Here is a 15,173-nt window from a genome sequence, read left to right on the forward strand (position 1 = left end):
TAAATGTCCTGGTGTTTACTGTTCAAAAGATATGGCCAAAATAAAATTTTAAAATTTTCATGTAAAAGTGGGTCAAACTCCAAGGTCAAGGTCAAATTTGGTGGTACCCAAAGAAAGGTCTTGTCACAAGGAATACACATATGAAATATGAAAGTCATAGCTCCACTAAATCAAAAGTTATGGGCAAGGTTAAAGTTTTTGCGGACAAACAGAGAGACAGACACGACAAAAACTATATGCCCCCGAAACTTCGTTTACGGGGGCATAAAAATTTTGAACCTTTCCCCTGTATATAAATTTATAATAGTAACCCCCACGAAATTATCTGCAGAACTGACTGTAGCTCTCCGAAAAAATTGACAGACAGGTCATTCATCTCAATTTTTTCCCAGATCAGAGAGCTACAGATCTGCAGCTACCACGAAAAACTGCATGTAAGATATTCGCCGAGTTTGGCCGATTTTACTTTCTTCTCTGTTCGCTTCTTCTCAAGACGAAATTCTGGTTTAATGTTACCGACCTATTCTCTGTAGAGAAATAGGCGTCGGAACCGGGGGGGGGGGGGGGGGGGCTTGCTACCCCCCCCCCCCACTTTTTTGGCAAAAATAGACATTATATATGTATTGAAAATTGGAATTTGCCTTTTTTTGTTGGTTAACCCACCCACCCACCCACCCGCCCCCACTTTCAATTTGCTTCCGACGCCCATGTAAAGAGAATACCAAAAGTGACCCTCATAGAATATTGTCCGACAATTTTCTACATGAACCCCAACCAAGCGAGTTCTTCTCCACATTAAGCTAGAACAGAAAAACAAAGTGACAATATATTAACAGGAGTTTCCCATGTTAATCGTTAGTCTAAGACGTAATACAAAGAATGGGTTTCTATCATACAAATATATTATCTGTGTGTTCAACTTCTCTAATATAGTTTTATATTTACAGGATTAATAGATATACCAAAAAATTACTGATGCAAAATTAATTATACCACTATCTTAAGACTGACGTGGGCCACATTGCTCAATTAAGTACCTTTGACCATATGCTGTTCTTTACCAGATTTCCCCCTTGTAATATACATTGTGATCACGCCCTACCCCATGGATCGAGATTTTTCCAATTAAAAATTTACACTACCCCAGGAAGTACGCTTTCACGAAAGTTTTAGCCTTTCTGGCCTAGTGGTTCTTTTGATTTTCTTCTGTTTATATATTTCCGATATATATTTCCTTCATATATATTTCAATGTAAAACTTCCCTATTGTGGCCCCGTCCTACCCCCAGGAGTCATGATTTTAACAATGTAGAATCTACACTACCCCCAGGATGCTTCCACAAGTTTCAGCTTTTTAGACCCAGTGGTTCTTGAGAAGAAGACTTTTTAGGGTACCACCCTTTTTTGTCTTTTCTTGTTTATCCCCCCCTTGTTAAAGGACTCGGCCCTTTGTTTTAACAATATTTAAACTCCACTTTACCCAAGGATGCTTTGTACAAATTTTGGTAAAAATTGTCCTAGTGGTTCCTTAGAAGAAGTTGTAAATGTGAAAAGTAACAGACGGACGGACGTTGAACAATGGGTGATCAGAAAAACTCACTTTCCTGAAAAACTTATTTATCTTAAATTTCTCTTAATGATCTGTCTGTCCTCTGATATATTTTTTTCTCTCTTTTTTTCATCATAATATTTTTTCTGTGCAATAACATAAAATTAAGTGAATGTATACATAATACGTACATGTATATATGTATATGTTATAAATTGTTTTTGGCACTGTAAATTTTAAATGAATCTAATGCATTTGAATTTTTTGAAAATGCAATTGAATAAAACTAGTATGTGTATTACATTGTTTCAGCTTGCAGCATTAGTACCAGGGTTCGACACTAACGCTAGCCCGCTGGCCCGGGACAACTGAATACTGAGGTCGGGCTACCAATTCCCAGGTAGCACAAAACATTTTCAAAACATTTTATTGGTGTTGTAAAAAGGTTTTTTCGAAACATTTCAGACTAAACATTTTAAAAATGTTTTTAAAACATTTCCTCTTCTCATTATAACATTTTAAAAACATTTTTAAAATGTTTTTAAGAAGCTTTTGATTAAATCCTTTTGGAACATTTTTCTAAAATATTTTCGAAACGTTTTTAAAATGTTTCAAAAGGTATGTTTAGCTTTCAAATATCAAAGATTTTTATATTACGTTTTAAAAACGTTCTAAAAACATTAAATGAAACATTCCTTTTCCATAAATCCGAAACATTGCATAAATACCTTTCTGAAACATTTGGAAGGAACGTTGTCAAAATGTTTTTGAAACATTCTTAATTCATTTCAGGATATTTATAGCTTCCAAATATTAAAGATCTTATAAAATGTTTTAAAAACATTCTTAAAACATGAAATGAAACATTCTTTTTCTGTAAATCTGAAACATTGCATATACATTTCTGAAACATTTGTAAGGAACATTTTAAAAATATTTCTAAAGCATTCTTAATATCGCTGTTAGTTAAAAACATTCAATTCCGGATATTTTTCGGCCGAGGCAGTGAAAATGTTTATTTAAAACATTAATTAAAATAATTATTTTCACTACAATTGAAACATTTTAATTATAATTTTTGTAACATTTTTTGGAAACATTTTCAAAATGTTTCTGAAACATTTATGTAATTGCGGCACAATTTAATTCATTTAGTAACTTGAGAGTATGTTGTGAGAATAATTTTAGAACATTCAATTTAATGTGTTTTCTTTTTTTAAAGACTTCATTTTTCATTGCTGCTGTTATTTTCAAAATGATATTAAAACATTCAAATAATGTATGATTGCGATTTTCCTCAAATTTAGATTATGAAGAAAAAAAAGAATATATAGAAAGAATAGTGTTAAAATAAGGAATTGTACTTATTTTCTAATTGAAAGATTTTTTTCCTGTATTTTATAATGATTTCTAGTTTTGGCTTATTGATTAAACAGACATAATTTATATAAAGACCTTTGATTAAACAAATCAATAAATCAATAAATGAAAGGATAGACAAGCAAAAAAAAATATATAAATAAATGTATAAAATCATTATAAGCATTAAATAAAACTCTTAATGCCTTTTTAAAAAAAAATGTTCTTCATCAAATCTGTGATCCACTCCCAGAATTTTACTCTGAGGCAATAGATAGGGATTGGCACACTGGTCAGTTTCAGTGTCATGATAACCTGTTATGCAATTATCCTGCTGGGCAGCGCGTTACAGAGTATAGTGGTTTGCTGCTTATCTAGGCCAAATTTTGAATTCTGGTAAACAAGATGTGCGCGCTTACTCCGTGCCTATTTGAATGAGAAGACTTTGCACCATATAAACCACAATAATAACCTCGGGATTTATCATGTTTATTAACTTTGAATGGTAAGAATTATTCCTTTATCATAGACTTTAAAAGATCATTTAAAATGACTTTTATACTACCAGTGCATGATCAATAACTTTGTGCAAATGTGTGTAGCAATGACAAAGCGTTAAGGTTATATACATGTATTTGATTTGAATATTTCATTCTTAAGGCAACACAATTATATCCTTGATTCAAGTATTCGTTGTCTTTGTGAAATGTTAATCATCAAACACTATGTTGATTTAAAAATGTAATTTCTTTACAGCATGGTGTTGGTTGCATCATCCGTATTTTCAAATTCCCACATTCAAAAGACCCGCCTTTGGTGAAGGCAAAGGTGTACGTAAATACTATTACTCTTCAATAATATTGTCATAGTAATTATTTTTCTGCTTTTTTCAATGCAAATGAGGAAAGAACTTAAACTTGATATGATTATTTAAAATATTTTTTGTATATTTTCATCGATTATCTTAAGATACATTAGATGTAGAACGCTGATACAAACACAATCTTCCTTATCTTTACAGATTGTGTTATTCTTTCCGAGGGGCAGATTCCTTATCAGCCTTTTCAGTGTATGTGATTCTAACTAAGTCTTATAGATCCGCCGCTCTGTTCTACCTATACAGTGAACATAGGATTTCTGTGATTCTGTTCTTTTAAAATTCAGTGAATGGATTAGACGCCGTTTTCAACCTTTAAAAACCCGTTGACTTGAAAGAAAATAAATTAAAACTTGTACCGAGAATGGAATTTAAATGTGATTAACATATTGAATATGGGTTTGTATTAAAGGTTCAAAAATTAAATATAATTTGTGTTTATTTCTTTTAAAATATAAATATATCATTATTTAATGAGAAAAAGTAAAAATTCAGGAAAAATACTTTTGTAACTTCGACTTGAATGTTTTGAAAACGATTTTGAAACCAAACAAATTCAACGTGAATAAAACATTTTTGAAAATGTTTTTGTTACATTTAAAAACAATGTTATGATAACATTTGCTGAAATATTTCACTAAAATGTTTTAAAAACATTTAAAAAACCATACAAAATCACGTGATTAAAACATTGTTTAAAAATGTTTTTGTAACATTTTAAGAAAATGTTCCGGAAACATTTGCTGAAATATTTCACTAAAATGTTTTAAAAACGTTTAAAAAACCATACAAATTCACGTGATTAAAACATTATTGAAAATGTTTTTGCAACATTTTAAGAAAATGTTCTGACAACATTTTGCTAAAATATTTCACTAAAATGTTTTAAAAACGTTTAAAAAACCATACAAAATCACGTGATTAAAACATTTTTAAAAATGTTTTCGCAACATTTTGAAAATGTTTTAAAAACATTTTAAAAATGTTTTTGTGTTAGCTGGGTAAACATGTCTTTAAACTTGCCCTGCAGGGCTACAGTAAATTTTACCAATTACTCACTTAGAGCAAGAAAATAATTATAATTTACACACAATATACCTGATAATTGTTAAATTTATTGTCAAACATGTTTTATCATCATAATTATTATTTCTGTAAGTCAAAACGTATTTACTTTAAAGGTGATTCGAAATACCCTAAATGATTATAAATATGGAATTTTTCGAATAGAAAAAAAATGTCTTAGGGTATTAATCACAGAGTGGCATATAATTTTTACCCAAAATACAGCCAGAATGCAGGATTTTGCATCTCTATTTTCAAAATTTCCCGGGGGAGGCCCCCCATACCCCCCACCAGCAGGAGGGGGAACCCCCTCCTGCACCTACCCCCCTCCTCGCTTCGCAGCTCGGCTGTTGGACAAGTAATACATGAACAGGGCTAGTAGAAATTAGAAATGGCTAGCCCTGCTGACAACTATGGATTTAAAGTTAGTGTCGATCCCTGAGTACACAAAATATAGTGAAAACGACACAGCACTGTTTCTCCAGTTTGTTGGCAAAATAACAAATACAAACATCGAGGTACAACATAAGACTTGGAACAGCACAATGGTCTTATGTACATATAAATGTAAGATCAACGGAAAGCGAACCGTTAATTCTCGTCTTTTTTGACAGAACTATATATTGATTATGAATTATTAATTAACTGACATAAATATATTTGTCATCTTGAAAAGACATTCAGACTTTACCGTACGGCTAATACATTTGGAAATATGGGTACCAGTCATCAAGTGCTATTTTTATCCATTCTCCATACCATACATATTTCTTTCTAGATCCACCCTTGAATTTTAGGGACAATCATTATTGTTAAAGGGCAGATAACTTCTCCAGTAACTTCTGGCGTAATCGATAAACAACTCATCTATGAAAAATGTTGTGTATTTACTGATACTAAAACATTGAAAGTGCTAAAAACTCATAAAATCGCTTATTTCATTATCCCGCGCTTTTGTGGCGTTGAATGAAAGTTCGCGTTTATCTGTCGCGACTCGCGTTTCACTCAACCATGACAACTTTATTTACGCACTGTTTATTCATTTCTAGGCACTCGAAAGGGGTAGACCTTAAGGTTTATCAAGTTCCTTCCCTGAATATTGTGAGATTAAGCTTTATCCTTGATAACTTTACTGATAACTTGGTTGGATATTTAAGAAAATTGTACAGTTCCCGAGAAAAATGCGATTACTCGCCAATTTAATTAAACAAATAGATCTGATATATGTTACCCACTCTAATCGATAAAAAATCCCCATCTGGATAATATGTGTGTGCAATACGGGGTCATGTGTTGCTCCATTAAAAATTAAAGTATATTGATCGACTTTTTTCGCATTTCGGAAAAATAAGAGTGTTTTGATGCCGAGTTCTGCCTATTGCTAATGAATATTCCGCCCCTTGCGAAGCCTCTCTTGCAAGACGCTACGTTCCATACATGACATTCTAGCATAAATAAATCGTATGGTTGTAAGCCGATTTCCTGACTAGCCCCACCTATGACTAATTTGTAGTAATATAGCATTGAGACCCAGTAGTGAGTGAGTGAACTGCGAAGTATATGTATGCATTTTTTTCTTTATTGATTGTGCATATTGTAATATTACAACTGCAGTCAAGGAATGATATGTGAACGTATTGAATGACCTACTTTCCCGACAAGTGTAAATTGTTGTAAATACGTTTTTCACACTTGACAAGACACGTTTTGGAGAGCAGCCATTTTGGTTGACTTGTGCACTACAGAGCGGAAGGGTTATAGAGCCTTCAACGGATTATTTGTGCTCCAGGAAACTACTAAACATTGTTTAGTACCATATTTATTATTTTATCTCTGAACAAGGGAAGTGATCAATTTACTAATAAACCAAAATGGGCGACAGAGAAGAATGTATCGCGCTTGCCAAACTAGCGGAGCAGGTCGAACGATTCGACGACATGGTTGCCAAAATGAAGGTAGTTGCAACCGGTAGTGACCCTCTTAATGAAGAGGAAAGGAATCTACTGTCAGTAGCGTATAAGAATGTCGTTGGAACAAGAAGGTCCTCATGGCGTGTCATATCGTCCTTGGAACAAAAGGCTAAGGAAAAAGGCGAATCGGAGAAGAAACTACAACTATGTGAGGAATACAGAAAGAACATAGAGAAAGAATTGAATCAGCTTTGTGATGAAGTAATTAGCTTATTGGATAACCATTTATTGCCCAAAGTAGGTGATTCAGTAGAGCCCAAAATATTTTATCTAAAAATGAAAGGCGATTACTTCCGGTACAAGGTTGAAATTGCCAGCGGAAAGGAAGTCGAGAATAGTTTGGCTGCGAAGTCTGAGGAAGCTTACAAACTGGCATACGATATTGCCAAAGAAAGTCTCAACCCCACTAACCCCATAAGGTTAGGTTTGGCGCTTAATTTTTCAGTCTACTATTACGAAATTAAGAAAGAGTCTAGCACTGCTTGCGAGCTAGCCAAAACTGCATTCGACGAGGCCATTGCCCAGCTAGACGCGGGAAAAGAAGATGACTACAAAGATAGTACATTAATATTACAACTTCTACGAGACAACCTAACTCTCTGGTCCTCAGAACTGGAACAAGAGGCAGATGACGCCGCGCCTGACGACGACCAATAATATGTCGTCTGCTACTTATTGACTTATCAGACATACCGTAGAATCTCGGTTCCATCTTCTCTCTTTTTTTTAATTTTGAAAAAAAAAAAAAAATCGCGGCTGCATCGAATACCCTTGATGAGAATATTAGGGTATATTGAAGGAAGTCCAGACTTTTACTAATACTTTTATCATTCCCATGAACTCCGTGGTGAAGACAGAGAGACTTTTTTTTATGACATTTTGTTGGTGTTTGTAATAGATGTCACTGTTTACTGTTCATTTTTTGGGTTGAAAATTGCCTTTTAAAGAGCAAAATAATTGAATTTGAATAACAGAACTAGAAATTTATTATTGAATATATATTATAAGCTAGATACACATATTTATATATGTACACTTATGGAAATTAAAGTCGGCTTAAAAACGCTTATGTGTGTCTGCATAGTATTTTAAAAAGGCCTGAGGTATTGCACTTTAGGCGTTGACTATTGCACCGATGAATGTGCAGTCGACCTTGAGTTGTTTGATACATCGTTATTGCATCTTGTGATGACCACGTATTTAGAATGCGTAATTACCACTATTATAGAAATACAAATACCATGTATCTTCTATAAACAAAAGGAGTTAAACCTTTGAGAAACACTAAAGTTTTTTTCTTAATTTATGATAAATAGGGTCATAAAGCCCCCCCCCCTCCCCCCGAAAAAAAAGAACGGTTATGTATATTACAGTACATTACTTTATACTACTCTACGCTAGACTGAGAGTACGTCATGTGTAAGACGAAAAACACATTGTGTGTAGGCAGACTTTATCTCGTACATCAAAATGTTTATCATAACGGCAAGGTACAAGTAGCTCATCCCCCAACAAATACCGCATACCTTTATATTACTATAGTGAAGGACAGAGAAATAGCATGTAAACATTTACAAACTCTTGATTGAAATAGATGAATAAATTAACATCTTAATTGATATAAAACGGTTAAACCCGACCTCTCAAATACACCAAAACTCTGTGACCCCTTGGCTTAATGTTTATTGAAATTATATGGTAATAAGTTTTCATTTTAAAAAAATTGAAAATTTGCATTACGTCTGACCATTGACTTTGTATAAAGTTGAATCATGTATATAGTGATATTGTTCTCGTCTTCTGTGCAACACAGAGGGTATTGTGCATGCAGTAGGTTCATTAATGACTATGGTAAATGTGTCATTCATGGTTAAATGACCTTTTTGTTTCCGATTTGTAAACATTTTTAGCTTATGAAATCGTCTTTCGCAAACGAAGGTTTGTTTATTATGCTGTTTTTCACCTTTCGAAATACTAAAATATCAGGAAACCGCTAGATTTTTGTAAAGTTGCATATTGAGGCTTCATATAATGCCAGAATGTGTCAACAAAAAGAGCCTCTTGCTCCTTCAGAGCTTTCTAGAAAATCGTTTTGTCAAGTTGCGCATTGATTGTCACTCGGGTTTGTCTTAATAAACGAAACTGTGCACGAGCTCTTTGTTTACAGAATGCACAGAGTCCATGGCATACCATAACCAGTTGATGGCTTATCTAAATAAAAACAAGAGGACCACGTGTGATTTTGACGCTGATCTGAGAATCATAAGTTAATTACATTATCCCAATTTTAGCTACACCTGGAACTATGATGGTCTTATGTGGCAATAAAATTGTCTTTTATATATCCAGTATACATATATTTTTTGCAGCTCTTTGGAAAGTTCTGGAGTTATTTTAATATAATACAATTAATGTATACAGACAAACACCAATGATAAACTTCCATCTTTAATCTGGGTCTTATCCATAGACTCGTGGGACAAGAATATTATAATCTTCTTGAGGGTTATAGTGGTCCTAAAATTATGCAAATAATATGACTGATGCTAATCAGTTTGAATACAACAATTTTTAAATATAGTAAACCTTAAGCATTAATTTTTTTTTATTTATGTTTGAGTAAGAAGGATGTATTTTCGATACTTGACCAACTTACCGTAACCCTAAGGGTACGGTATGAAAACTAGCTGGACCCAAGAGCCATGGAATTTTTCAATTCTTGTATAATAATCATGATGATATAGATAGTTTGCCTGCTATAGGTGGCCACGAGAAAGGACTATCAATATGTATTTTTTCTGATACATGTGTTACTGGAGATTGAAAAATGCAGTGGACCATACCGGGATTCGATCCCGGGGCCCTTGAATCCCTATAGTCAGGTGCTGGCGGTCGAATTCGTCTGACCGGAACATTCCCCCCTCCTTAAAGGTCTACGACTCCCGAAGACACCAGCCCACACTATTATAGCTCCCTGTCACTTCAAAGGCATGGCACAGTACCAAATGTATTGAGAGAGGAGAAAAATGCGGCGGACCAGACCGGGATTCGAACCCAGCGGCCCTTGTTTATCTAGTCAGGTACACTACTATGTACAATATGAACTATCTGACCATGCACCTTCGATCGAACCCGCTTGACCGCCACACATTGTTTATGGTCAACATAACTCCCATGACCCCGCCCTTGCAACTGAATCATATGGGACTTGGTTCATGAAATTCACAACCGAAAGAAAGGTGTCATTTTATAAATAAAATCCTTATTAAAGGCCTATATATGACTCAATATATATAGTAACGACAAAGAGATTTTCAAAGATGTCTGTTGTTTGATTGCTTTACATTCTTCAGACTTGGTGGTCATCATTGTTACCGGTGAAAGACTGCAAAGTGATGAGACATGTACTGGACAGTTATGACCATTGAGCAGCGAGGGATCCACTTTGTATACTAATAATTACTAGTACGGGAACTTCCTTTATATAGTACATGTATTTTGTCCGAAGTTAGATTCGTCACTCTAGTAAAGAAGGACAACTGCGCAACGCAGGTAACCATCTCAAAGACCAATCCATAAATTCCTTATATTTAATGTCTAGACATTTCCACTTCTCCCTGTCCTGAGCATTCCTTTCCATTTCTCCCTAAATTAGCTTAATTGTGATCTCTCACTTCCTTTTCCACATGCAATCCTTCACCCGGTTTTCTTAGGTCGACCAGGTCTCCGCATACCTTCTGGGTGTCCAGCGAGGCACTTCTTTGGTAATGTTGTTGGCTGGTTTGTGGTATTTTCGCCATCTCCGTTTTTGTCATTTAATTATAAAGTTCTCATACAGTCTGTGTTTGCGTTTGCTTTATCATGGAGTTCCACATTGGTTATTTTTATATTAATTTGGATAGAAAATCCTCATGATCTTCGTTTCTGGGACATTCTTTGTGAAAACTAGAAATGAAGTCTGCCTATGTCTTAAGAGGCACATAATGCTCATTGAAATTATGGGTTTTTTTTCACTTTCAACCATAAATACTACCCAAAATGGCTAAATAAATCAGTTCCGAAGAAGAGACTGATAGGACCGACGAACATTGCAGTGGCCACATCTCTTAGATCCAATATGCAGGGAGACAGAGAACACGTGGTATTTATTTCCTTGACCATGTAATTAATGCAGTGTACCAAAAGTGGTTGAAATTGGTTCAATCATTTTAAAGTAAGTGTAGAGGCTGAAATTTACGACCGAAGAACAATATTAAATGGTCAGTATGACTCTAAAATTCCCACCTTATCATATAGAAATGTATTTATAAATGTATTTATACTAGTACAATGTATAACGTTACCGATATTGTTTTCATATTCATCCTAAAGAGAAGAGGCCGGTTGAAAATATTCATTTTGTGTGCCTGATGGACAATAGAAACCCGACATTGAAAGAATTAAAAGAAGGAAAATGGAGATAAATTGAGGAATTAAAGAAAATAATATAGTTATGAGCAGAGATATATGGTCGATCGAACTGTTTTGAACTACGTTTGATTTAAAATTATTAAGATATCTTTTCCAGAAAACATAGTTTATCCTAAACTCTCTCATCTCTCTCTCTCTCCACTTCTTAATGGGATCCGCCAAAGTAATGTGAAATTTTTAACTTTCTTCGAGAAAGTTAGTGCAAAATTCATAAGTATTTTATTTTACCATCATCAGCAACCAATGTATATCGGGTATTTTTAACGGGGTGCTAACTTGCCTCCGCCACGCTTTCACAAAATAGGGGTTGTTAATTTGGTCTGACGGATGGTCCGTCTTGTACTTCTGTCTGTCTGAAACACCTTTTCTGTGCGATTTCTCTTGAAGCTTTTGAACTTTTGCATTGGAATTTTACACAGCAACTCCCTGTGGCGTAAGAAAGGCACATATAAATTTTGAGGTAAAAATATGATATCAAGGTCTTAAATTCTGTTTAAATACTTTTATTTCCGTGTGTTATCTATCTCGAGAAGCTTTTGAGTTTTTGCAGGTGGGGTTTGGGAGGGGTTAAGGTTTTGAAAAAAGCTCTACTGCAAGAAAGATAACTCATTTCGTTTTATATGTTTAATAGCTTTCTATTCCCTTGAAAATTTTGATTTAGATGTAATTGCACATTATATTTTTTATAAATGAAACGAAGACGCAGCCTAATAAAAAAAAAGACTAAATATACAGACCAGACACGAATTATGAACTTTTTCTGTCAGTGACCTTGAACTTGCACAAGGTCATGACACACCCTTAGGTCATGAGCAATCTTTGTGTGAAATGAGAACTTACCAAGTTTATCCATAAGAAAGATATGGACTGGACACGCATTATGAATTTTTTGTTCCAGTGACCTTGAACTCCCTCAAATGATCTTGGGTCAAGATCATGTCACACTCTTAGGTCATGGGCAATCTTTATGTGGAGTAGTAGATTCTAATGTTCCTCCATAAGAAAGATATGGACCAGACACGTTTGCACAGACGGATAGACAGCTAGACGGACGGATGGTCAGACGGACAAGGTGATTCCTATATACCCCCATAAACTTCGTTTGCGGGGAGTATAAAAAGTCTCATGGACCATATCACTCAGCTGAGCACATTGGCTAGAAAAAAGCATAAATCAGTTCAGAACTGAAAAGTTTACTTTGGGGTGGTCAGGGTTCTCCACATTTGAAATGTATGGTATGGGGGTAATAAACCAAAATTGAATAAATATATAAAATTGTATTGATTATACACATGGAAGTGTAGAAAAATTGTAAACATGTTTTTTTACTGAAAAATCACGCATTTCGTGGGGGCAAATTTTCGAGGTTTGAGGAAAATTTATTGGTTTGTGGGGATTTAAATCCGTGGTTTGAAAATGTTTAGTAGTAATGCTTATGAAATTTTACATTTCGTTGGTGATCTTAAATTCATTGGCCTCTCCATTACCTCAAAAACAATGAAAAATAAACATCCAGGAAATTTAGTGATTTCACAGTATTGGTCTTTTCACAGATAACAATAGAAAATAATTTTACAACATGAATTTAATACATACGACATACATGTATAACATACAAAAATCATTCAGCACACTTTGGTTATTACTAAAGCAATTCAAAGATGACCGGTTTCTAGACATGCAGTTCATTGTAAATCCACATTAACATGTACATGTATACCCTAATCAAAACAAACAAGCAAACAAAATAAATAACTATCCTTAATAGAACGCAATAGTCATAAATCATATCTATTTTTGGAGGAAACAAAAACATAGGTAAAAACATCAACGGACACCAACTTGACATTATTATCTTAAAGGATAACAATTGAAAAGAATCTATGACACGTACAAGGAAAAGGCAAAAAAATGAAAAATTGAATAATAATTCAAGTAATTGCACACAATTTTAATGAATATTCATATGAGGATGTAGGTGTAGGCTTTAAGCCCCAAACTGTAATAATAAATGAAACAAATCAAACAGTATATTAGAAATCAGTATTGCAAATCTGTTCAAATATGCTGATTTGAAAACTATTGTTCTTTTTTCATTCCCTTTCAGGTTTTAATAGACCTGTTAAATATAAAAATTTAAAACATCAAATTTATTATTTGACTTTACATGTATTACTTTTCAAGTACATGATAAACCTTTTTTAATTTAATAAAAAAATTATAATAGTGTAAACATAAAAAAATTTCATTACATTCATTATTTGATTTTATTTCCATATGCCATTATTGTGAGATTCAATTTAAATAAATAAATAAAAAAACATTGTTAAATGTAAATAAATTGCCATCTCTGATGGTTACAATATTCAAATTTCAGCTATCATTGATGTTTCATGCATTGACAAAGCTAAAGGTATGCAAATATTTCTCATTAATATCAAAATAAATGCCAGAGAGTCAATGACTAGTTTTAAGGTGTAAAATCAAAGCAAAAATTTCACATAAATAAATTAAAATGACTAGTTTTCAGCATTATCTCCTTTTCCTTCTTGCTGGGCATCAGATGTCCACAGGTTTAAATTGTCCCGAAGGAGCTGCATGATGAGAGTACTGTCCTTATACATTTCCTCGTCTAAAGTGTCAAGTTCAGCTATTGCGTCATCAAATGCTTGTTGAGCTAAATGGCAAGCCTGCTCTGGATTGTTTTTAATCTCGTAGTAGAATACAGAAAAGTTAAGAGCTAATCCTAAACGGTTAGGATGTGTTGGGTTCATGTTAGCTTTAGCAGTATCATACGCTAGCTGATATGACTTCTGTGCTTCTTCTATGACGGCATCCTTAGCCTTTTCATTAGCATATTCTGCCCGATATCTTTGATAATCACCCTGCATCTTCAGAAAGAACACCTTGCTGTCGATTGATGTTACATTTACTAAGAGATGCTTATCCAGAAGTTCTAAAACTTCTAAGCAAATTTTCTCCAGTTCTTCCTCGATTTTCTGCCTGAACTTTTTCGCCAGAGCCAGCTTTGTTGGATTAGATTCTATTTTCGATTCCAACATAGACATCATTCGCCACGATGATCGTCGGGAACCTACGACATTTTTGTACGCCACCGACAAGAGATTTCTCTCGTCTGATGACAGTTCTTTATTGTCAGAGGATGCCAAACCTTCTGTGACTTTTTTCATGGCTTCAGCCATATCTTCGAATCTTTCTGCCTGTTCGGCAAACTTTGCCCATTGCACAAGCTCTTCTCGGCTGCTCATCCTTGAAAACCACTGCTTAAAAGACTGGAAGCTTGAATACGAGGATGAAGTATCACAAGAGTAAAGATGGCCGACGGTGTACCGGAAGTCTATAAAAAACAGACAGACGAACCCGAGATCATTCATGTTTTCATTTTTTAAGCAATGAACTACATGTCAATGAAAATTTCAAATATCACTGCCATAGCAATTTTACTTCAAGACATTGCCGTGGCCTTTTTATTTGAGTTATTCAATAACAACTGGTTAAAAAAAAAATTGGGTCGTTGTATTTCCATCGGGATCGATATTTATTTTCAGCAAGTGGATTTTGTTCTAAAATTAGCTTTTTTAGCTGGACCACACATCTATCCGAAATTATCAAATTGGACGGATCAAAGAAGGTAAGATATTATAACAGTCGAATATTTTATTGAAACACTTTTAATCATATATGTGAGCTGTGCACATCAAGCAATGTTCTTGTGCCAGTTTTGGTTTTTTCCTGGAATTTCCCAAACAAATTTATTTTTAGATCTATAGAGAGTATGTACAACACATAAATCTGAGAAGAAAGTTTCAAATGGAAGATAAAATGTTGTAAGAATGGATCAGATACACAAAGATGCCCTGCG

General features: G+C 34.1%; 2 protein-coding genes across 2 annotated transcripts; one reads left to right on the forward strand and one right to left on the reverse strand.

Annotated features, from left to right (window-relative positions):
• Positions 1-6,322: 6,322 nt before the first annotated feature.
• On the forward strand, positions 6,323-7,887 carry LOC134245367 (14-3-3 protein eta-like). Its single transcript, XM_062727659.1, has one exon. The coding sequence runs from the start codon at positions 6,722-6,724 to the stop codon at positions 7,475-7,477; it is 756 nt and encodes a 251-aa protein (XP_062583643.1). The 5' UTR covers positions 6,323-6,721; the 3' UTR covers positions 7,478-7,887.
• Positions 7,888-12,857: 4,970 nt separating this feature from the next.
• LOC134245368 (14-3-3 protein beta/alpha-B-like) lies at positions 12,858-14,661 on the reverse strand. Its single transcript, XM_062727660.1, has one exon. It carries the CDS (start codon positions 14,557-14,559, stop codon positions 13,810-13,812), a length of 750 nt encoding a protein of 249 aa, XP_062583644.1. The 5' UTR covers positions 14,560-14,661; the 3' UTR covers positions 12,858-13,809.
• Between the last annotated feature and the right edge of the window lie 512 nt (positions 14,662-15,173).

Source organism: Saccostrea cucullata, unplaced genomic scaffold (assembly GCF_032062105.1).
Source record: "Saccostrea cucullata isolate Sc308-1 unplaced genomic scaffold, CSIRO_AGI_Scuc_v1 ctg2215, whole genome shotgun sequence".
NCBI lineage: Eukaryota > Metazoa > Mollusca > Bivalvia > Ostreida > Ostreidae > Saccostrea > Saccostrea cuccullata.

Coding starts and splice junctions, on each gene's coding strand:
- LOC134245367 (XM_062727659.1), top strand. CDS start 6,722: ATGGGCGACAGAGAAGAATGTATCGCGCTTGCCAAACTAGCGGAGCAG.
- LOC134245368 (XM_062727660.1), bottom strand. CDS start 14,559: ATGAGCAGCCGAGAAGAGCTTGTGCAATGGGCAAAGTTTGCCGAACAG.